A 22,579-nucleotide genomic window follows, 5' to 3' on the forward strand; every position below is an offset into this window, starting at 1 on the left:
CTCTCGCTGGCTGTCTCTGTCTCTGTCGAATAAATAAATAAAATCTTTAAAAAAAAAAAAAGTTTTCTTGGGGACAAAAAGCAGGGGATATGGAGCCCCTAATTCTAGAAAACACAACTGCATATGAATGGCTGAATTGCATACATTATAGTAAGTCCCTTATTCGTTCCTTAATTTTATCTAACTAAAATGAGCCTCAGCCTTTGCTCACATCTGATTCTTCACCTTCAACCTAGATGTTTCCCTGCAAATTGTTCCGCATAACCACCTGACGCCTGACCCACTCATGTCTTTGGTCTTTGTCCCACATTGAAAAAAGAAGTTTCCCTACTTACCCTAAGACTCTGACTCTGAGCTTCCTCTCATCCATTCAGCAACTACTTAGAATGCCCTTTTTTCTATGTGCCAGGCCCTGTAGGTGCTGGGGATACAACGGAGCACAAAGCAGACACGGGTCCTTTCCTTCCTGCACCTCCTAGTCTACTTGAGACAGACTTAATGAAAACATAAATAAATGTGAAATTACAACTGTTACTGTGTCTGAAAGGTAGAGTCTAGTGTACAGTGAATGTGTATCATAGGAAGACTTAACCCAGCATGGATACTCACCTCTTTCCAGGATTAGGATATTAACATTGCCTATTTCCACATGTTCTCTGGTTTACCCGCCCCAGTGTCTCTCATCTTCCTTCTTCTTCCCTCATCAGAGGGAGCAACAGCATTCCGAATGACACCCAGTGAAAACAGGACTTCAAGGAGGTTCCTCGGGAGATTCAAATGTCAGCAAGCAAAAACTAAACATATCCCTTCAGGTTTTTCAGTAGGTGTGGAATTGCTAGAGCTCTGGAGAAGATGCTGGTGCTCAACTGTTGTACGAAATTACTGATGCTGGAAAAAATGTTGAAGAGTCACTTCCCTGAATCACTCAAGGTATTCTACATTCAAGAGCTTTCTTTTATTCATTTATTTTATTAATCTAGGAAATAATGTCAGACTTATGGCTGTTTCCCAAGTTTTTCTGATGTCAGCACTTTTTTTTTTTTTAAAGATTTTATTTATTTATTCGACAGAGATAGAGACAGCCAGCAAGAGAGGGAACACAAGCAGGGGGAGTGGGAGAGGAAGAAGCAGGCTCATAGCAGAGGAGCCTGATGTGGGGCTCGATCCCGTAACGCCGGAATCACACCCTGAGCCGAAGGCAGACGCTTAACAGCTGTGCCACCCAGGCGCCCCTGATGTCAGCACTTTGTGATTAAACTTATTTAAGCATACAGTTTCCCAGTCCCCTCCTGATTCCATGCATCATGGATACGGCTGTGATAATTATTTTTTGACAGTCACTCTAGATGACTTCAAGGAAAATTTAGGTGGTGCTGGACTAGGTTATTTCTAAGGTAAACGTGAGTTTTAAACACTTTTTTTAATGGCAGAAGGGTATGGATTAAGTAGCATTGCTCATAAGAACATAACCTAGGTTCACGACGGAGCTTAGGTACAGGAGTCATTATAAAATTTTTCTATTTCAACATCTTTATTTTTGAAGTTTATTTCAATGGCTTTGTTGGTCATTAAGCTTCTATCTGTCAAAGTCTTCTGAAAGTCCATGAGGGCCTGCTGACAACTCAGAGCTATTGTGGAAGAGGACATTAATCAAAGATTCCAAATAAATGGGAGATTAAAAATATTTTAAGCACTTGGAGAAACAAATGCAGAATGCAAAGAAATTGTCTTTGAGGGCTGAGATTCTTGACCAAGGAGGTAGCCCTACAACAGTGATTTTCAAATGTGACTGGAGGGGGGTATAGCTCAGCGCTAAGAGCATTTGACTGCAAATGTGAGTGGCTGCTAATAACCCAGAAGAGATATAATGAATCACAATTTCTAAAAACAGAGACCTGTGTTTTTAGGACACACCCTGGATAATCTTTATTTACACTAAACTTTAACAAAAGCGATTTAGAGCACTGTACTGGGTTGATTAAATCTCGTCATCTTGCCTTATGGATCATGCTTAAACTATGTGTGGTAGGGAAAATCTGAGTGATCATTTGGGATCATATGGCTAAAAGAGTACCGAATGGACAATCTGACTCGCAATGTCCCATACTGAATGTGGACAGACTGGTAAATAAATGTTTGGCCCACTCTTGCTGGAAAGAGCTAAAAAGGTTTTGGCAACCTTTACAGGGTCACCTAAGATGTTATAATCTTCAAGACAAATGATGGACCCTTACATTATAAATATTATATTTGGATAGTACTTTAGCATACAGATAATTTCAATTTATTTTATCCTTCCAACAACTTTGTAAGATGTCTATTGACCCATTTTAGAAATGAGTAAGTTGGAGTCCAAAAAAGGTTAAAGCAAGTAGAGAATCTGTTAAATCTCAGTTCCTTTGATTTCATATCTACCACTTCTCCTGCAGGAACTTAGCTACCAGATGCCCAGGTGTAGATGTTGATCTTTTTTTTTTTGACACCTCCCATAGTGCTTGCCATGGGGCTTTGCCCAAAATAATTACTCAACAAACTGTAGTTGATGGGTCACTGGCAATGTTATAAAATAATTACTTATTGACCCTCACCTGTTCAATTCTTATTTTTAAGGGCCTCTGAATTCAGATTAGTTGAGTTGATCTGAATAGTATGTATGATTTTTTTTTATTTTTGTCAATTTATTATTATTAATCTATCGTTGGTAATAAACACATTAAATCTTGTGGGTTTATCCTGAGCCTACAAGGTTTTTTTTTGTTTTTTATTTTATTTTATTTTATTTTTTTAATTAATGATTTTTTATTATATTATGTTAGTCACCATACAGTATATCCCCGGTTTCCGATGTAAAGCTCAATGATTCATTAGTTGCGTATAACACCCAGTGCACCATGCAATATGTGCCCTCCTTACTACCCATCACCGGTCTATCCCATTCCCCCACCCCCCTCCCCCCTCCCTTCTGAGGCCCTCAGTTTGTTTCTCATAGTCCATAGTCTCTCATGCTTCATTCCCCCTTCTGATCACCCCCCCTTTCTTTATCCCTTTCTTCCCCTACCGATCTTCCTAGTTCTTATGTTCCATAGATGAGAGAAATCATATGATAGTTGTCTTTCTCTGCTTGACTTATTTCACTTATGAATAGTATGTATGATTTTTAAAAATATCTTTCACGCTATTTCATTTGAGCTTTATAAAACCTATTAACCCCTCTGTAATAGTAATACCTCTGCATAGGCAGGTATTTACATTATAATTTTACAGATGATGTTACTAAATCCCTTCCCCATATCTAAGTGCTAGAGTTCAGATTTAAATGTAAGTTATCAGATTCCAAACTGCACGGTTGGTTTTTATTTTTGAAAGGTTTGCTTATCATAACACCACTTGAAGTAAGAGTTAAAGAAATGAAACGTGTAGGCACAAATCAACACCTTCCTCGTATAATCTTCTTTTTAATAGCTGCTTAGCTTGGCACTCCAAATTTCTCAATTTCTGTACACAGAGTCTCTTTATCTTTGAATCTCTTTATCTTACTTCAATTATTACATTGTTATATAATGTCTGGCTTGGGTTTTCTGACCATACTTTCAAAATACCTCTTCAGTTACACTATGCCCTTTAGAGAATAAAAAAGATAAAGAGAAAATTGTTTTGTTGTTCACACTTCCTCCATTTTTTTGAAGGCTATGGCTATATATTTTATAATCCCATCTTTTCTTTTTTTTTTTTAAGTTTTTATTCCAATTCCAGTTAGTTAACATACAGTACAATATTAATTCCAGGTGTACAATTTAGTGGTTCAGTGCTTCCACACATGACCCAGGGCTCCTCCCAAGTGAGCTCCTTAATCCCCATTGCTTATTTCACCCATCCCCCCACCTACCTCATGTTAGTATTTCAGTGATTAAATATCCCTCCAAATTTCCTTCACAAACTCCAACTGCTCATTCCTCCAGCATCCTTACTTCCCCCAGCCACTTCCCATCACCTCTCAACACTCACCCTTTGAATAAATAGCTGTTAAAAAAGTCTGTTTCATTGTTTTGAACCAATGCCAAATCTTTCAGCTGGTTGCAAAACTCTTACAAACAAGTCATGGGTTGTTGTTGTTGTTGTTGTTGTTTTTCACAATCTGAATCTTGGAAAGAAGTTTTTTCCTTTTAACCTTCTAAACATTCCAATCCTATTTAAGCTCCATTTTTAAATAAAGATGTATGGTTTCTTCATAGGAATAAACATTTTAATAAACTTATGACTATGTATATGTAGGATTGGCAGCCCCCAAATTTAATAATTAAACAGAGCAAGCATGACCTTTCCAGGTTAATTTAGTTCTCAGCTTTTCACTAAGTGTGATCCATGTCACACAATAGTATTAGCCAGACTAAATTTGCAAAGGTACGTTCTATAAGAAGATTTGAGTGAGGTTTCAGATTGGGAAAGAAAGAAGATAGTTGAATAATGTTCTAGGCATTGAAGTGAGTGATTTGAATCAAGATGTGATAAAAGAGGTAAAGTGTAGGTTCCAACGCCCTTATAATTTAAATTGGTTTTCACTGAAGTATAACACATACTAGAAAGTACACATAACATAATTATGCAGCTCAATGAATTTTCATAGAGCAGATATTTGTATAACCTGCACTCCAATCAAGAAAGAACATTACTTTGGACATGGTTTCTCCCAGCCCCCCAATGCTCTTTTGCAAACATTCCCTTTCCCTGCTCCCCAAAAGTAACCACTATCCTGACTTCTAAAGCCATAATTTGGTTTAGTCTGTTTTGAATATAATGTAAATTGTATCACATAGTGTATCTTTTTGTATCTATCTTCTTTTGCTCACCATTAAGTTTCTGCTTTTTTTTTTTTTTTTTAAGATTTTATTTATTTATTTGACAGAGAGACAGCCAGTGAGAGAGGGAACACAGCAGGGGGAGTGGGAGAGGAAGAAGCAGGCTCACAGCGGAGGAGCCTGATGTGGGGCTCGATCCCATAACGCCGGGATCACGCCCTGAGCCGAAGGCAGACGCTTAACGACTGCGCCACCCAGGCACCCCTAAGTTTCTGCTTTTCATTCCTAGTATGAATATACTACAATTTATTCATTTTTTTCCACTGTTGATGGACACTTAGATTGTTCTCTGTTACTCTCTGTTATGAAAAGGCTGCTATGAACACCAGCCTGTAGCTCAGCTCTCCTTGTTACCGCCACAACTTTCTCTTCTCTCTAAGCACCATAGCATATGGAAGTTATTTTATAGGGCAGGCATCTTTGATTCTTAGCGGAGAAAAAAAAAATACGAAAGACCACAAATCAGAATTCTAATATTCAGTATTGTTTAGTCAACAAAAAGTTGATCTATTAAGTCAGACTCCATGTAAATAATAATGAATAAGACATAGTTACGACCCTCAGGGAATACTTAGAGGATCTTGCCCCTTCAAATCTGAAATGCAGGGAGCTCTTTTTGGGATGGGGCGTTACGCTCAGTGATGTTTAATTGTAATTCAGGGTTGAAGGAGTAGTTGCATTAAACAGGTTATTTTCGGAGAATATAATAAACTTCAAAAGCAGCTGAGCATCAAAATTATCTGTGGAATTTTAGAAGCTATCATGAGCCCTAAATCCATACATCAGATTCTGATTCATTCTGTAAGTATTTATGATTGGCCTATATGCCATCTAGTCAGCTTGCTGTTTTGGTGCCTCTCACTGCTATACGGTAAAAACCTAAGTTTGGGGAGAGTTTTCATAGGCTTTCCTAGACTTTTTACCAGTTTTCATGTACAGTGACGAAATAACAAGAGAAAAGTTGTATGTGTGCATGTTGTATATATGTGCGTACATGTAATTTCCCCACTTGTGGCCACAACTATACAGTACAGGAAGAAGTGAAAACAGTAATATGCAACTGAAAGAGTTAGTAATGTGATTGGCATGTCTCTCTGGGTTCTCTGGCTCAGGTTTATGGAGCAGTGATGAACATGAATCGTGGGAATCCCTTTCAAAAGGAAGTGGTAGTGGATTCATGGCCAGACTTCAAAGCTGTTATCACCCGGCGACAGAAAGAGGTATAGATTTGTAAAGCCAACAAAACAAAACAAAACAAAAAAACACCACCACTAAAAACGCAAGAGTTGGCATCAACTAGAAAGAAATGATTAGGTAAAGGGGATATTATAACAATCACAGCCATATATATTAGCCTAAGAAGCTACATATTTCACCATTAGGGTTGTTTTTTTTTAATTTTTTTTTTATTTTTTGTTTTTTGTTTTTGTTTTTTAGATTTTATTTATTTATTTGACAGAGAGAGAGAGACAGCCAGCGAGAGAGGGATCACAAGCAGGGGGAGTGGGAGAGGAAGAAGCAGGCTCCCAGCGGAGGAGCCTGATGTGGGGCTCGATCCCAGAACGCCGGGATCACACCCTGAGCCAAAGGCAGACACTTAATGACTGAGCCACCCAGGCGCCCCTAGGTTTTTTTTTTTTTTTTTTTTTTAAGATTTTATTTATTTGACAGAGAGCACAGGAGAGAGAGCACAAGGTGGGGGACACAGGGAGAAGCAGACTCCCAGCTGAGCAGGGAGCCTGACACACAGCACGGTCCCGGGACCCTGGGATCATGATCTTAGCCTAAGGCAGAGACCTAACCACTGAGCCAGCCAGGTGCCCCTCACCGTTAGCTTCTAATTTGACTGACTTTGGAGTTTCCGACATATGGAAAATAGCTAGTCTAAATGTGTTCAATAAAGTGTTTTAGTGTTTCATAGTCTCTGGAAGGGGAAGCATACATACTCGTGCATACTCGTTTTCCCTCTGGTTTGAGGATTCCTTGTGACCAATGAGTTTCATCACGTGGGTAAATACATAAGAAGATTGAAAAGGATGATATCACTCCATTCTGTGAGGACAAAGAGTTCATGTGGTGAAATGTGCTGCCCTGACCATGTTAGGAAAGTTCTGAGAGTTCTATTTAATTCTTGTAGGTGGCTCCATTAAGTTATACCCTTTCCATTTTTAAATAAATAAAATCCCAGAAAAATGTGAAATAAATAATCTTAAAACTTCCCAAATATCAGAAGAATAATCAAGCAAATTTCCAAAATTTCTGTTCTTTCCCTCACTATAGTATATTAGCCATATTCCCATCTAGCCATTGTTTATAGGTGGCTAATTTTGGCAATGGGAATGATCTAGACATATGCAGCCAATGTATCTAATCTATCCAATATTTGAGTTACCTAGAGGATAAATTTATGTTTTTACAATTATGTCTCTGTCCCAGGCTGAGACAGATAACCTGGACCATTATACTAATGCCTATGCGGTGTTCTACAAGGATGTCGGGGCTTACCAACGGCTATTGGAAGAACATGATGTTATCAACTGGGATCAAGTTTTTCAAATACAAGGTGAGATCAAGTGCAAGACACTAGGCGGTCTTTTTTTTCCTTATTTTTGTTATACACATCAGATAGATATGACATATTTCACATATATGATCAATATATACTTAAGTGCACAGATACATGTGTATACATGTTATATAGTTACAATTTATGTATTACAGGTTTATAAGAACACTTGTTTTACTCCTAATGAGGCTTGGCCTTTGGGGTAAGTAGAGGCCATTTAAATTGGGCTGCTTTCAAGTGACACTTTCCCCCTCACTTTTACTGTAATATGGATATCAGTGAGTATCACAGCATAATTTTCTTTATTACTCTTAATCATTTGCTGTCACAATCTTTTTTTTTTTAAGATTTTATTTATTTATTTGAGAGAGAGAGAGAGAAAGCACAAGTGGGGGAGGCAGAGGGAGAGGGAGAAGCAGGCTCCCCACTGAGCAAGGAGCCCAGTGTGGAGCTCGATCTCCGGACCGTGGGATCATGACCTGAGCCAAAGGCAGACACTTAACTGACTGAGCCACCCAGGTGCCCCCTTGTCACAGTCTTTTAAAGTGACTCTAACTTAAGTAGAAGCCAATAGGTAGGTCTTTTCTTCTTTCTAAAGCAGGTGATTCTGGAAAGAGATAATTAACTGATCTGCCTCGGATATCCTGACATGATTTAGTAAGATAAGAGTATATTTGAAATCCGAGGAGATAATCGCCTGGTTATCAATGCTAGTGGAAGAACTTTTGGCCAAGACCGAATTTCATTAAGAATTTCTAATAGCGTGCAGGGACAATTTCAGCTTCAGCGGATCACTTATTCAACTTTTCATAATGATTGGGGGGCAGGGGTGATACAGTCAATGAAGTTCCTGTTTTTAACTGTGGCATTGAAAGTGAGTTCTTTGGTCATTTGACAGGAAGGCAGGGTCCTCCATGCTAGAAATACAAAGTCTGGTAATTTTTTTCAGCAGCAAACATCTGAAGCTCTCTCACAAGGAAAAAGTTCCTGTGTACCTGCCAACGATGACTAGTGCATGTTCATAACCTAAAGACTTGGGTTCTTTCATTACATCCATTGGGAAATGCTCACAAAGGCGTTATAGTGGAAGTTCTAAACTGTCTCTTTCACAGATCTACCCCAGTTATGTTGGTTAGACAAGAGACATGGTTCTACCACTCAGCCAAACTAGGAAAATTTTCTCACCATTATTACTCTAATGTGGAGATAAGTATATTTCTTTCTTGGTGTGAAAAATCATGGCAAAAGTTGGATAGATTGTGGTGCTAGAGGCCGATTCTCTTCAAATCACCTGCAGCCATCATTAACAAGAGAACATCCTTGTAATTGCCAGTATTTTTCCCCCAGCAGGCTGAGCTGTTCGTCATGAGTCAGTCACAGTCATTTAAATTGACACAATCATCATTCCTGAAGTTAGGTGGGGACAGATGTGAGTTAATAGCACCTAAAATAGCTGGAGTGGTAAAGGCCCTTATTTAGCACGTAATCAGTGTAGGCATTACCTTTGGCTTCTGATGTGGCCTCTTGGCCATAGGCTTCTCTGGTAAGAACTATAATTTCCTTGGAATAATGAGTAGCTTTTAAGAAGTCATCAATATCTTTACTATTTTTAACCAAAGCACCTAAAAAGTGCTATTCCCATAACATCTCCAAATCATGAACAACTCCAAGAGCCTATCTACTGCCATAGAAATGGCCCATCTTTTATCTTGCGCCGCAGAGCTCCTGGTTGGGCTGCCCGGATAGATTAAAAAGTAGGCAATGGAGCTACATCAGTGCTGGGTGTTCAGAGCGATGGCGCACTCTGATGGGAATGGCTTGTCATGTTTAATCTAAGAGCCATCCATAAACAGTATTAAATCAGGGTTAACCCACTAACCTACTAGGAAGAGCCAGACTCTGTGTTGGCCATGAGAGCCCAGGGAATGGAAAAGCATACAGCTATCCAGACAGGCCAGGCTCTCTTGTTCACTACTGGTTGCATTGACGTGAGAGGACTTGTTTACATGAGCACTGACCTAAAAGTTTCAGAAGCCTGCTTGCTGGTACTATGGTCCAATTAACTGTGGTCCAATAAATGGTCTGAGTTCTGTCTTATCCAATTCGCGACTCCTCCCTTTCTAAGGAGGTAAGGTGGACGAAGGTAGGACAATTTTAGTGAAAGTTCCTTCTGTGAGCAAGGAGAAAATCACTTGTTAAAATGGTAATCCACGCAAGGGACAGAAGGACATGGTCAACAAACCATGGAGAAATCATCCACAAAATCCAAATCATGGAAACTCAACCCAGGGAACTGGATTCTTTAACGAATAAATGGAAAGAATTTTTAAAGGCGGGGGAGAGGGCACTGAAAGAAAACCCGTAGATTAAAAGATTCACCAGGCAAAAAGTAGACAAAATCTAACCATGGTGTTTAAGGACTCACACTTGCATAATAAAACTTAGAACAAGGACATAATTGTCGTAATTATGATAGTGGTTATTTTTAGAGGAGAGTGAGGCAATTGTGATTGGGAGAATGGTAAATAGGAGACGGTTAGTAAATTTCTATTTGGTGGCTTTAGAAGTAGTTAAAATATGTAATAATTAAGTTATGCATTTGTGGTTTTTAAAAAAGATTTTATTTATTTATTTATTTGACAGAGAGAGAGAGGGCATACAAGTAGAGCGGCAGGTAAAGGGAGAGGGAGAAGAAGTCTCCCCACTGAGTGGAGAGCCCGATGCAGGACTCGATCCTAGGACTCTGGGTTTATGACCTGAGCTGAAGGCAGATGCTTAACCGAATGAGCCACCCAGGTGCCCCAGCTATACATTTGTTTTATGAAGTTTCCTATGTTACATTTTATAATTTAAAATTTTTTTAAAGAAATGTTAATCTGACTTTTAGAAAGAATTAGTTCAGTCTAATTTAAGAGAAAGAAATTTTGTTTGAGCTACCATCCATACCCTTCATTGGCATGAGCTGTTTTTTTCTCATAGTCTCTTGAATTACTTTGATGGAATTCAGGATTATAATATGGAATTCTAGCCACAGCATCTATAATTTTTAATAGCATTAACTTGAAGACCTGCTTATCTTTTCTTAGACTTAACTCCCTGAGAAAGGAGCCAAGGGTCAGATATCAGACTCTACCAACATGACTTCCTGTTCATGTAGTCATGTATTCTTCAAGAGGAAGTAACTTATTGGAAGGAGGAAACAAGCTTTTCCATATGGGTGGAAGTGGGAAAGTCAATTTCCAGAGAATTCCATTAATCAGGACCCACACTGGAAAGGCTAGAGCTGACAGGATTTTGGAGAAGCAGAGCAAGTCAGTTCTAAGGAAACAGAAGCTAACATGCCATGCGGCCAGCTCGGCGAGCTCTACCAGAGAACTTACCATTCTTGTGTCTCTCTGTAACGCAGTGCTTTACACAAGTACTGAATGAAGATTTATAGATAACAGAGTATAGCTGTGATAAATGAGTAGGATCCAAGTGAGGCAGGTTTGGGATAAATCTCACCAACACTAAATTTATACCTTGGTATTTCTGTAATGAGCATCTAGCAAGAGGCTGGAGGGCTCCTTAAGTCAGAATGCCATGCCAAATAAATCTGAGTTCTTTTATGCTTCTAGATGTATGGTAGATTGTAGACTTTTAGTGTTATAAAATTTCTCTTACCTTAAAGAATTTAAGATCAGTCTGAGAAGTCAGAACAATCAGGAAAATTCCATAAACAATTCCAAGCTCCTAACAGATATTCCCATCAGAATGTTCATGGAAGGGGTGCCTAGGTGGCTCAGTCATTAAGCATCTGCCTTAGGCTCAGGTCATGATCCTGGGGTCCCCTCGTCGGGCTCCCTGCTCAGCGGGAAGCCTGCTTCTCCCTCTCCCACTCTCCCTGCTCGTGTTGCCTCTCTTCCTATCTCTCTCTGTGTCAAATAAATAAAATCTTCAAAAAAAAATGTTCATAGAAGATCTTGATTGTGAGAAACAACATGATGGGGACTTGAAAATCCCACACAATATTTGAAAATCAGGCTGGGAGTAGCTGTAATAACTCATATATAAATATATAGTGGTTAGGATAATACAAGGTGGCAAACTGGTGGCATCGATGATACTTAGTACAAAAATACTGCAACAAATTTCTTTTTTGTGTTTTCAAATAAAATACGCACCTTTTTCATTATGTGTCTCCATGAACAGGGCTGCAGAATGAACTCTACGATGTTTCCAAAGCTGTTGCCAACTCAAAGCAGTTAGGAGTAAAGCTAACTTCCTTCAAGGCCGTTGAATTTTCTCCTCGTTCAACTCTGCCAGACACCAGTTCTCTGTATGTAGACCAAGTTTCTATATGTGGGATGGAACTTACTATATAGAAGCACAGATAGCAGTACCTGAAATATGGTATTATTAAGGAATATTTGGGTACGTGGAGTAGGGCCACAGAGCCTAGATATGTCTGTGTGTGTATGTGTCTGTGGGTCTGTACGTGTGTTTATTTTTTTCTGCTGTGCTTGACTGCACGTAATTTCTTGCAAAATCAAATCAGTGTCTTTGTGCATAGTGATATGTGAACTCAGGATTCCTGTATTTTCACAGTATACACAGAAAAATCATTCCTTGGTATGCTCCGCCTCCAAATAATTCTAAATAACCTCTGTTGTCTGAGCCCAAGGTGCTTAGTGTGTTTTCATGTTTCAGGGATGAGGGTAAATAACTGATTTATAGGGAGCTCTTATATGCCAGGCTCTGAATGTTTTACAAATATATTACCTCTTGAACCCTTTCCACAACCCTATAAAGTACTGTATAATTACCTTTCTGAATGAAGTTGAAATAACACATAGGAGTGAATTGTAGAGCCAGGAAATAATTCCACATTCTGACGCCAGAGTCCAATCTTCAAAAAACGTGTTAGTGAATATCTGCATTCTTCTTACTGGGGAATCCCTGCGCTGACATTTGCTAGTTACCTTCCTTTCTGCTAAATCTTTCTGAGCCTTGATCAATTTCTTCTTTTTGCAAATTAACCTATATGTCTTCCTTACATGTAGTTTGTAAACAAATGAAACATGATACTTGAAAGGTTCCCACCTCAGTGAATGTTAATTTTTCTTCTATGGAATATGTTGAAGGAATTTTTGAGTAAAACAAGACTAAACCTAAAGAAGAATGAGCATTTTAAGTCACATAAAGCAACTGGACTTTATTTTTCTTTTATTTAATTTGGTTATTAAAATTTTCAAGCACATACAAAGGCTGAGTGAGAGTAGAATAAGGAACCTCTCCCATCAATATATGGTTAATCTTGTTTCATGCATACCCCTATCTACTAACAGTTCTGAAGGAAATACCCCAGATATCATCCCATTATTCTTAAATATTTTAATATATATTTCTAAAAGATAAGGATTCCTTAAAGAAAAAACACTATACTAATATCACTTCCATACAGGGGTCCCCAGGACCACCCACAGGCTCATTGATTAGCTCGAGGGACCCACAGACCTCAGCATATATATATGGGTTACAAAGCAAAATCAGCAAAGAAAACGGTGCATTGGCAAAGTCCAGAGAAAACCAGGCACAAGCTTCCCAGAGTCCTCCCCAATGAAGTCACACAGGACCCACTTAATTTCCCCAACAGTAAGTCGTGAGAACATGTATAGGATTTTTCATTGGAGGCACCTTCTGCCTAGCACATACCAATTTTCTAGACTCCCAGAGGGAAAGCAGGTGTTCATCATAAACCACACTGGCTGTACAAACAGGTAGGCACATTAAGTGCCAACTCATACCAGATCTGGGAATGGCAGGACTGCTGCAGAAATCCAAATTGCCAGATATCATCCAAGGCCCAATCTGGCAAGTAGGCTTTTCTAAAGATAGAGACCTCAAGCCTGCTGTATCAACTCTGTGCTGCAGAATGTCCTAAGATTTTGTTAATATTCCTTAAACTAGTTAGTAGTTACATTTCCCAAATTAGCATAATATTTTTAGCAGTTTGTTTTGAATAAACACCTAAATAAAGTTCATACATTGCAATTGGTTAATATCTCTTAAGTTTCTTTTGACATAGAGGTTCCTCTTTCATATTTTTTTCTTACATTACTTTTTGTTGAAAAAACCAGACATGTATCCTTTAGAGTTTTAGAGTTTCCCAGTCTTTTACTATCATATCCTTGAGATGTTATTTAAAATTTTTTTCTATCCCCGGTAAGGTCTTTTAAAATCAGATTTTGCTTTAAATTGCTCCCTTCTGCAGATACTGTCTTTCACACCTGCGTCACTACCCAAATTTGTATACCCTTTATTTTGCATAGCCTGCCGTTGGGATATAAGGTCATAGTCACTAATATAACTACTCCTGAAACACTTGCCTTAGCAATGTTTTTATTTGCAGCGACATTTCTGCCTGAGGCTTCTTTGCCTTGGGCTTCTCAGCCTTTGTTTCAAAGTTCATTTTCAAAAAATTAAATTAAAAATTCTATCAAGTCGTTGCTTGTATTTATTTTACTCTGCTTGGTAGTTAGATTATTGGCTCAGTGCCAGACCCCACAGTATGCCTAGAAAGTGAGCTAACACTGCAGAACCACTAAGAAAAAGAAAACACAAACTGTACTTTATAAAGATCGTAGCAAGAATGACATTAGCAGTCATGGGAGATGGTCTTTTTTTTTTTTTTTAAAGATTTTATTTGTTTATTTGACTGAGATAGAGACAGCCAGCGAGAGAGGGAACACAGCAGGGGGAGTGGGAGAGGAAGAAGCAGGCTCCTAGCGGAGGAGCCTGATGTGGGGCTCGATCCCGTAACGCCGGGATCACGCCCTGAGCCGAAGGCAGACGCTTAACCGCTGTGCCTTCCAGGCGCCCCATGGGGGATGGTCTTATGATATTGATAATTTCAAGAATTCTGAAAGCAAAGCCAGCACGATAGGCTTCAACTAAGTAACTCACCTCAGTTCTTAGAAATTGCAGCAATTCCTATCTTTGTCTTTATCTCAATACCATGAGCTTTTAGACCTTTCTCCAGACCTTTTAGGGGAAGGTCTAGAAGGACTAGCTTTTCTTGAGCAACTATCTATATATGCCTAGAACGTTAAGCAATTTGTATTTCTTTTCTGGCCATGGATGCATAAAGATAGAAGTTCTATCCTAATTCTTTTTTTTCTTTTTCTTTTTTTTACACCAAGGGGACCAAGAATCTGGACTTGTTCAAGGCTTCAGAGAGGGTGTCAACAGACTCAGGACTTAATAAAAACAAGTCTGAGAACTGTTTTACAGAAAAATGAAATACTCGCCCTAATCTATATGAAGGTGATAAGAGACGGGAGTAAAATTAGAAGGAAAGACTTAAATTTCATATAATGAGGATTCTGTCCTATTGGAAATGAAACCCTGAAAGATGGTCATAAGCGGGAAGTGTCAGATTCTAATTCATTGAAAATATTTTAGTATTGGCTAAGTACATCTCTGGGGTTGTTTCTCAGTTTGAATCAGTGCAAAAAGAGAAGTAGCTGTTTGTAGTCATATGATCCCGAGTTCCCATTTTTTCTCGTGTTGTTTTCTTCTAGAAGGGGTCCTTCCCCACGACTAACTTACCTGAGTATTACCGATGCTGATCTACTCAACAGGACTTGGTCACGGGGCGGCAACGAACAGTGTCTCCGCTACATCATGAAACTCATCTCTTGCTTCCCCAGTGTCTGTGTCCGTGATGACAAGGGAAACCCGGTCTCTTGGTCGCTCACAGACCAGTTTGCCACCATGTGCCACGGCTACACCGTGCCAGAGCATCGCAGGAAAGGCTATAGCCGGCTGGTGGCCCTCACACTGGCCAGGAAGCTGCGAAGCCGGGGCTTCCCCTGTCAGGGCAATGTCCTGGATGACAACACGGCATCCATAAGCCTCCTGAAGAATGTCCGTGCTGAGTTCTTGCCTTGTCGCTTTCATAGGCTTATTCTCACCCCTGCAACTTTCTCTGGCTAAGTTTACCTCTAGCCCATTGAAACGCCAGGCATTTTCTACCTTTCCCTGAACATGCATACTCCTTAGCTGGCAAAGAGGGGAATATTCAAACTGGAATCAGAAGAATCTCAGGTTGTCGAAAAGGGCCTGGAGAAGGCATGTGGGACCAGCCCGAGCAGCCCTCAGTCTCTCTGTGTCCGGGCTCTACAGTAAATAACTAGGGGTCCCAGACAGCTATGGCTGAGAAGAGGTTAATTGTCTTTCTTTGGGATCCACTGCAGGAAAAAGGTTCTGAAGGCAGCAGTTCTCAGCCCTCTTATAGAGATGACTGCATGAGAACGATGACTTAACGCGTGAGCCTGTGGCTACCACTTTCTGCTTTCTTATTGCTGCTTGGCCTTCTGCTCTGTGTTCCCACCGCCACACCAGCTCCCCGCTACCAGAAATCACACTCCCTTGTGCCTGCTGCTACGTCTCTCTAAACTCTTCCTACCACTTCCGATCCAGGTTCTCTGTAGAATATCCTGCTTTTCCCCTTTAATTACTGGTTTTCCACTGCTGCTTACAACTCTAGCCTATCGTTCTTCCCTGGGAATGTTCAAACGCAGCGGTTCTCACATTTTAGTGCACTTCTGAATCACCTGGAGGGCAGATTGCAACACAGATGCTAGAGCCTCTTCCCCACCATCCCTGATTCAGGAAGTCTGGGGTAGGGCCTGAGAATTGGCATTTCTAAAAAGTTCCCACTGCTCGGTGGTCTTGGATGGAGGAATGAAGATATGGACGTTTTAAACGCTAGAAACAGATGATGTCAGCATCGGAGTGGACCTTACCTATCTCCTAGTCCAGCTTCCGTGTTTTTAACCTGCTTTCTCATAAGAAAGTAAGATACATATATGGGCGTGAATGTGGGTCTGCAGTTGCACATATAAACAGGCTTTCATAGATGCACAAATATATACACATTCTTTTCATATTTTATATATGCATGTATATAAACTCATAGAATTTCAATGAAAATTTGCATTTGCATTGCAAATGAAAAATTTAAGGATCTGGGAAAATAAGTGACTTTATCATGATAACACAGATAATCAGTGTTAGATGTCAAGCCAGAAGGCTGGCATTTTGATTTCAATCTATTTTTTTGTCACTAAATCATGTATCCTTTTTTGTAAAAGAAATTTAAATGCTTAAATAATTAAATAAATACTTCCACTAGTCTTTTATCCTGAGTATTGTTTTGTTTTTCAAATTTGGGTTTCAGTTGCTTTTGTGTATATGTATCTTTCAAGGATTACAAAGGAAGGGGCACCTGGGTGGCACGGCGGTTAAGCGTCTGCCTTCGGCTCAGGGCGTGATCCCGGCGTTGTGGGATTGAGCCCCACATCAGGCTCCTCCGCTATGAGCCTGCTTCTTCCTCTCCCACTCCCCCTGCTTGTGTTCCCTCTCTAGCTGGCTGTCTCTATCTCTGTCAAATAAATAAATAAAATCTTTAAAAAAAAAAAAAGGATTACAGAGGAAGAGATAAGCATCACCAACTGTGTTCTTCCATTTGTAATAAAAGCAGGCACAGACACAATGGTTGGATTTCTCTTGTTTGTTTAAAGTTGACTTAGCCATAGAGAAAATATTGTTTTCTTATCTGAAGAGAGGCCATAAAACTCCAACCACAAAGATAAGGGAAGATCCAACTTTAGGTGTTTGCTCTGAGAGAGGTAAACATACTGACTGAGAGAATCATTTTAATAAAAAAACAACCCTCCTTAGGAGTGAATATATGCTTAGGTCATCCTGACTACTGGTTACCTGGAAACTTATCCTTGGTTCCATAGGGAAGAGCACCAAGTAATCGGAGTCCATAAAGCTCTTGGGAGAATATGGTCTAGTTTCTGCCCCAGGGATGCTCATTATCTTTAGCATTGATTAAACATGGTTATTCCTGCCTGGTATATGACAATAATATTATAGCCTTACTTTATTCTTAATAATAACTTGCCTACAGTTAATTTAAAGTTTAACTATTGCTGATAATTATGCCAAAGAGTAGATATATGTAACTTAATCCTTGTAAAAGATAGGAATTATCTTATCATGGGAATTCTGGCTCAGAGGTGTTATGACTCACCAACACTTATGCAGGTTTTAAGTGGCCACGTCATGGTCAGAACCAGGTTTTGTCAGATTCTGAAGCCAGTACTGTTTACTCATTATGCTAATTGGACTCTGAAGCAGCTTGAAATTCTTTGGGGAAGATTATTCCTTTATCTCATTGCTCTCTGAATTTTTCACCACCACCACCACCCCACAGTGGGCTGTATATTTTGAAAGAGACTTTTTTTTTTAATCAAATTTCACTGTAACTTTTTTTTTTTACTTTGATCTTCCAGATAGCCATGTTGGATATAATTGTTCAACTTTCAACCCTGTTTCTGACCCTTTAAAGGAATGTGTGGAGCAATTTCTGGAGGAAGAAGAGAAAGGCAAGGAGAAAAGAGGGACTCAAGAAGTAGGAAGGGGCTGGGTCCTCAACGATGATTTAAGAAACTTCTTCAGTATAATACAAACTGTTGAAGAGTCTGAAGCGGAGTATTCATCTGTTTGGAAATTAGACAGGAGGCTACTGCAATGGTCTACGCAAGAGATGATCCAAGTTTAGCCTGGATTTGAATGCTGGTAATGATGCTGGTGAGAAGTGAACCATTACCAGAGGTATTTAGGAGGAAAAGCTGTCGGGATTTTGCAGCTCCAGGGTATACTGAAAGAGAAATGTCAAGAATGACTCCCAGCTGTCTCTGTTGTGAAACCTGTGGCCGGTGGTATTTTTCCACCGAGATAAGAAATACTGAAATAGCACCAGGTGTGGAGAAATTGGGAGCAGAAGGGATTGTTTGTTCAGTTCGGGCACGTTGAGTTTTGAGACCTATTAAGTGATGGGGCCAAGTTGGATATCTGAGTGTCAGGGAAACTGTCTGTGAGAGAGGTTTAAATTCAGGAGTCATAGGAATATAAATGGTAACAGAAGCCATGCATATGGCTGAGGTCTCCTGGGACTTCCTTGAGGACATATACGATTTTAGGTTGAGTGAAGGGGAAGGTTCTGGAATAGGCGAAGGAAGAAAGCCAGGAGATGATGTCATGGAACAGAAAGGAGAAAAATATCAAAACAGGGATGGTCAGTGGTGTCACATTACATTGAGAGGCCAAGAATATGTAAGGAATAAAAACTTCACGATGGACGATCAAATATTTTTAATACATGTACGAAGAAGAAGCCAGAAACAAGAATACATGTTGTACTGTTCTGTTTATATAAAGTCCAAAATGAGGCAAAACTAATCTACAGCCTTAGAAATCTGAAAGCAGTTAGGCTTTGGAATAGTAACTAGAAGAGGATGGAAGTGGCTTCTAGTTTCTGGTAATATTCTGATTCTTGGCCTGGGTGAGTTATACAAATATGTTCACTTTGGGAAAGCTCAGCAAGCTATAGGATTATGATTTCTGCACTCTCCTGTATGGACGTTACACTGCAATATGAAATATTTATTAACAAAAAAAGGCATGGAACCCGGGGAAAAAAGAAAGCATATTCCCTTGACCCAAGAACTCCACTTCTAAAAATGTGTCTTCCTGGTATAATAGCAAGTATACAGAGATTTCTAGAAAAGGGTTTCATTACACATTGTTCATAAAGATTAAAAAATAAACTAAATAGTTTAAGTAACTCACTGCTTAAATACAGGGCAGCCCTTCAGTGAAACTCTGCAGGACCCCAGAAACCTGCTTGCTGATGTAGAAAAGATACGTGTGATAATATTAAATGCAAAGCAATGCAAAGCAACTACAGTGAAGTCTGTATCATCTATTTAAAATTCAGCTGCGAGGAGAGTAAGCATATAGGTATATAGTTCTGAAGGCAGCACAAAGGCTTTCACTGGGAAGAGAGGAGTCTTTGGTGAATGGCAAGGATTTCATGGTGTGTGTGCCTACGACTACACACGATGCTGAAAGGAGTCGGCATAGGTAACGTGCTCAGCTCTCCTGAGACAGGTACTTGTCTTGTTTTCCAAGTGTCTGTGAATTTCTGCAAGAATGAATATTCACTCTGCCTAAGACCAACAGGGGGAAATATAGCAGGACAATCGAGAATTCAATCTGCTCAAATTTGGGGAGCAAGGTAAGACAGTGCAATCTGGGGGGATGGATATTTACACATCCTTTAAAACAGAATCTCATTTAATATTACAAGTTTTGATTCTACTTATTTTACATTTTTAATCACTAATTTTTGTTGGGTGATTTGAATTTTGAGAAAGAACATGAAGTAACTATAATTAAATATCCTTACGTTGTCTGTGACAAAACTTAAAGTTTTGTATCTATTGTCGCTACCCTCAGTAAACACTAGGGACAGAGAAAAGAAAAAAAAACGGAATATAAGATGGAATAGCATAGCGCCAACTACAAAGATGATTCCTTTCTTCTAGGCTGGTGTGTTTGCATTAAAATTATTTCGGTAGGAAAAATGAAAATAGTAGAAGTATCAAAGATAGATGGAAGGGTTTTGCTATCTCAGTACCACTAGAATCAACAACATTGTTCCCTTTTCCCAAGTTTCTAATAGCCCATGTTTCTCAATCTCTCATAGAAAACTTAACTCTAAAACCCAATTGCTGATACCCCTTTGCTTTACTATCTTATCGGGGCCCTTACTATACCTGAAGAATGAGAGAAAAGAGGGCAAGTAACTGCTCTCAGCCCCTCCTCTTTTCTTCACCCCCTCCTACCTCAGCAGTGCTGGTATCATGTATGTCATCAGACCTGTTTCAATTTCGTTCACTTCTCAAGTGAACGTTTTCTTTTTCTCCTACGTTAATTTTTTTCCACTTCCTCTTATTCCTGCCCTTGTGTGGGGGAAAAAAAAATCACAAAAAAAGAATAGCTAACATTTAGATATTCCTCTTATTGATTTATGTTCAGCTTTCTATTTTGCTAACAGATCGACATTTTTCCAAGGCAAAATACGCTCTAGCTTTTAAACACCCTTAAGAAGTAACATACTATAATATAGTCATAGTATAATAAGAATATCAGACATTGGGTTACTACCATGCAGTGATTTCAGCGAACACTAGATGTCAGAATTTAGTTCTCAATGATTTCCCAAAGAAGGAACTCTTGAATTGTTTCATTGGAATTTTTGCTGCATTTTGCTCTATTTCCTCTCAGCAGGTTCCCTGGGACAGACAAGTTTATTCTAGGGCTTACGTAGAAAATAAATACATAAGAATAGCAATACAAATCCCCCCCAAAAAATAGAGTAAAAGGGGAGATTAACCCCACCAATATTAAAACATACAAAAAGATTATATAATTTATAGTATAGTAATGGTACGTGATTATGCAGAACAATGAGACAGAAAAAGTTTAAAGGTCCAGAAATAACCACAAGTATCTAGGAAAGTTTAAAACAAGATCAAAAGTGGCATTTCAGGTCACTGAGGTAAAGACAGAATTTTAAATAAATGGCAATTTATTTAAAGGGACAACTGGATAGCAATTTGAAAAGAAGTAAAATAACATTGGATTCATACCTCACACCTTATACCAGAATAAATTCCAACCTGATCTGAAATAAATAAGTAAATAAATAAGTAGACTTTTTAAAAGAAAAGTCATACAAATACTAGAAGAAAACACGGGTTTGTTTCTTTGACCTGAATGTGAGAAAAACCTTCCTAAATTCAGAAACTCCAAATTCAAAAGTGATAAAAGAAAAAATTTTGAGTTTGATAAGTAATCAAATACACATGAGGAGAAACTAGTTACAGCTTATACCATACAAGCAGGAAAATGAGAAAAGTAGTACATATCAACACAGACCTGCTTATTTTACAAACAGAAACACAGGGAAATTAAGCCAGAAACTAACTTTTTTAAGTGACCTCTAAGTAATGGACATAGAAATGAGGATAAGACTTCTCTGAATATATCCCATTTATATACTTTTGCCTTTTAAACAATGCATGAACTTGGAATGCAGAAAAAATCCAACTCAGAGAGAGAGAGATCAAATGTGATAAAATATTAGTGAATCAAGGTGATGGGTACAGCAGCTGTTTATTATATTAGTCTTCCAACTATTTTTGTGTTAGAATCAAAACCATTGGTAAAAAGTGGCAGATTTACAGGCAGCTCAAACTGTACAAATGACAAAAGTCACCACAAATTTAAATATAATATTTATCTTTTTAAAAGATTTTATTAAATATAATATTTTAATATAAAATATTACATTGAAGATGTTATTCTCATTTTGTCTTGACTAAGGGTTTCTTTTTTACCTTCTCATTGGTAAATCCATGACTAGTGATTATTAAGAAATATTGAATTTGCAGTTACTCAAAAACTTTAAACCCAGACATAGGTGACAATTTAGGTCAGCAGTAGATGACGGGAACCTGAGAGGCAAGAATGTGGAAGTAGAAACAAAGAGTCCTCAACAAGGAAAGAAAGAGGAAGCAGGGCTCCAAAGGGGGGGGAGGAGATAAATATGATAGAAATAGAAAACTAGTTAATTCAACAATGATGTCAGGCACCGTTCTGGTATTGGGAATAGGGCAGTAATAGTTACATTGCAGTGAACGAAATAAAGGAAAATCCCCACTTGTATTCATTCTAGGGGAAATGGCATTTACTGTGTGGTAGACACTGTTCCAGGGACTTGACATATGCTAATTCAATCCCAACAACCCCAGGGGATTGGTGCTATTCTCACCCCACTTTTCAGGTAAAGGAAGGCAAAGGAAGGGTACGTATGTTGCTGAAAGTCCCACAGCTAATATGGCAAGAGTAGGAACTAAATCCGAGGAGGTAACACCACCACTCACACTCTTTAATTCTGCTCTATATCACATTAGAAAGTAGGGAAGAAGCTACATAAAGGACAAAAACAAACAAGCAAAAAGGGAAGAGAAAGTGCAGAGAAGAGGAAGAAGAGACACAAAGAATGGTCAGAGGAAAGGATAGCTATCAGGAGTATTAAACTGAAAGAGGCCTGGAGGCCCTCGGTGGCGTAGTGGGTTGAGGTTGAACGGCTGACTCTTGGTTTCAGCTCAGGTCATGATCTTAGGGTCATGATCACAGGATCCTGAGACTGAGCCCCGCATCAGGCACCATGCTCAATATGGAGTCTGCTTGG

General features: G+C 39.0%; 1 protein-coding gene across 1 annotated transcript; it reads left to right on the plus strand.

Annotated features, from left to right (window-relative positions):
- The first annotated feature begins 852 nt into the window (after positions 1–852).
- On the plus strand, positions 853–15,399 carry GLYATL3 (glycine-N-acyltransferase like 3). Its single transcript, XM_026507280.2, has 5 exons — positions 853–930; positions 5,969–6,076; positions 7,293–7,419; positions 11,614–11,740; positions 14,985–15,399. Exons 1-5 carry the CDS (start codon positions 853–855, stop codon positions 15,397–15,399), a joined length of 855 nt encoding a protein of 284 aa, XP_026363065.1.
- Positions 15,400–22,579: the final 7,180 nt, after the last annotated feature.

Source organism: Ursus arctos, unplaced genomic scaffold (assembly GCF_023065955.2).
Source record: "Ursus arctos isolate Adak ecotype North America unplaced genomic scaffold, UrsArc2.0 scaffold_29, whole genome shotgun sequence".
NCBI lineage: Eukaryota > Metazoa > Chordata > Mammalia > Carnivora > Ursidae > Ursus > Ursus arctos.

Coding starts and splice junctions, on each gene's coding strand:
- GLYATL3 (XM_026507280.2), top strand. CDS start 853: ATGCTGGTGCTCAACTGTTGTACGAAATTACTGATGCTGGAAAAAATG. Junction 6,077..7,292: donor TCACCCGGCGACAGAAAGAG/GTATAGATTTGT, acceptor TCTCTGTCCCAG/GCTGAGACAGATAACCTGGA. Junction 7,420..11,613: donor TCAAGTTTTTCAAATACAAG/GTGAGATCAAGT, acceptor CTCCATGAACAG/GGCTGCAGAATGAACTCTAC.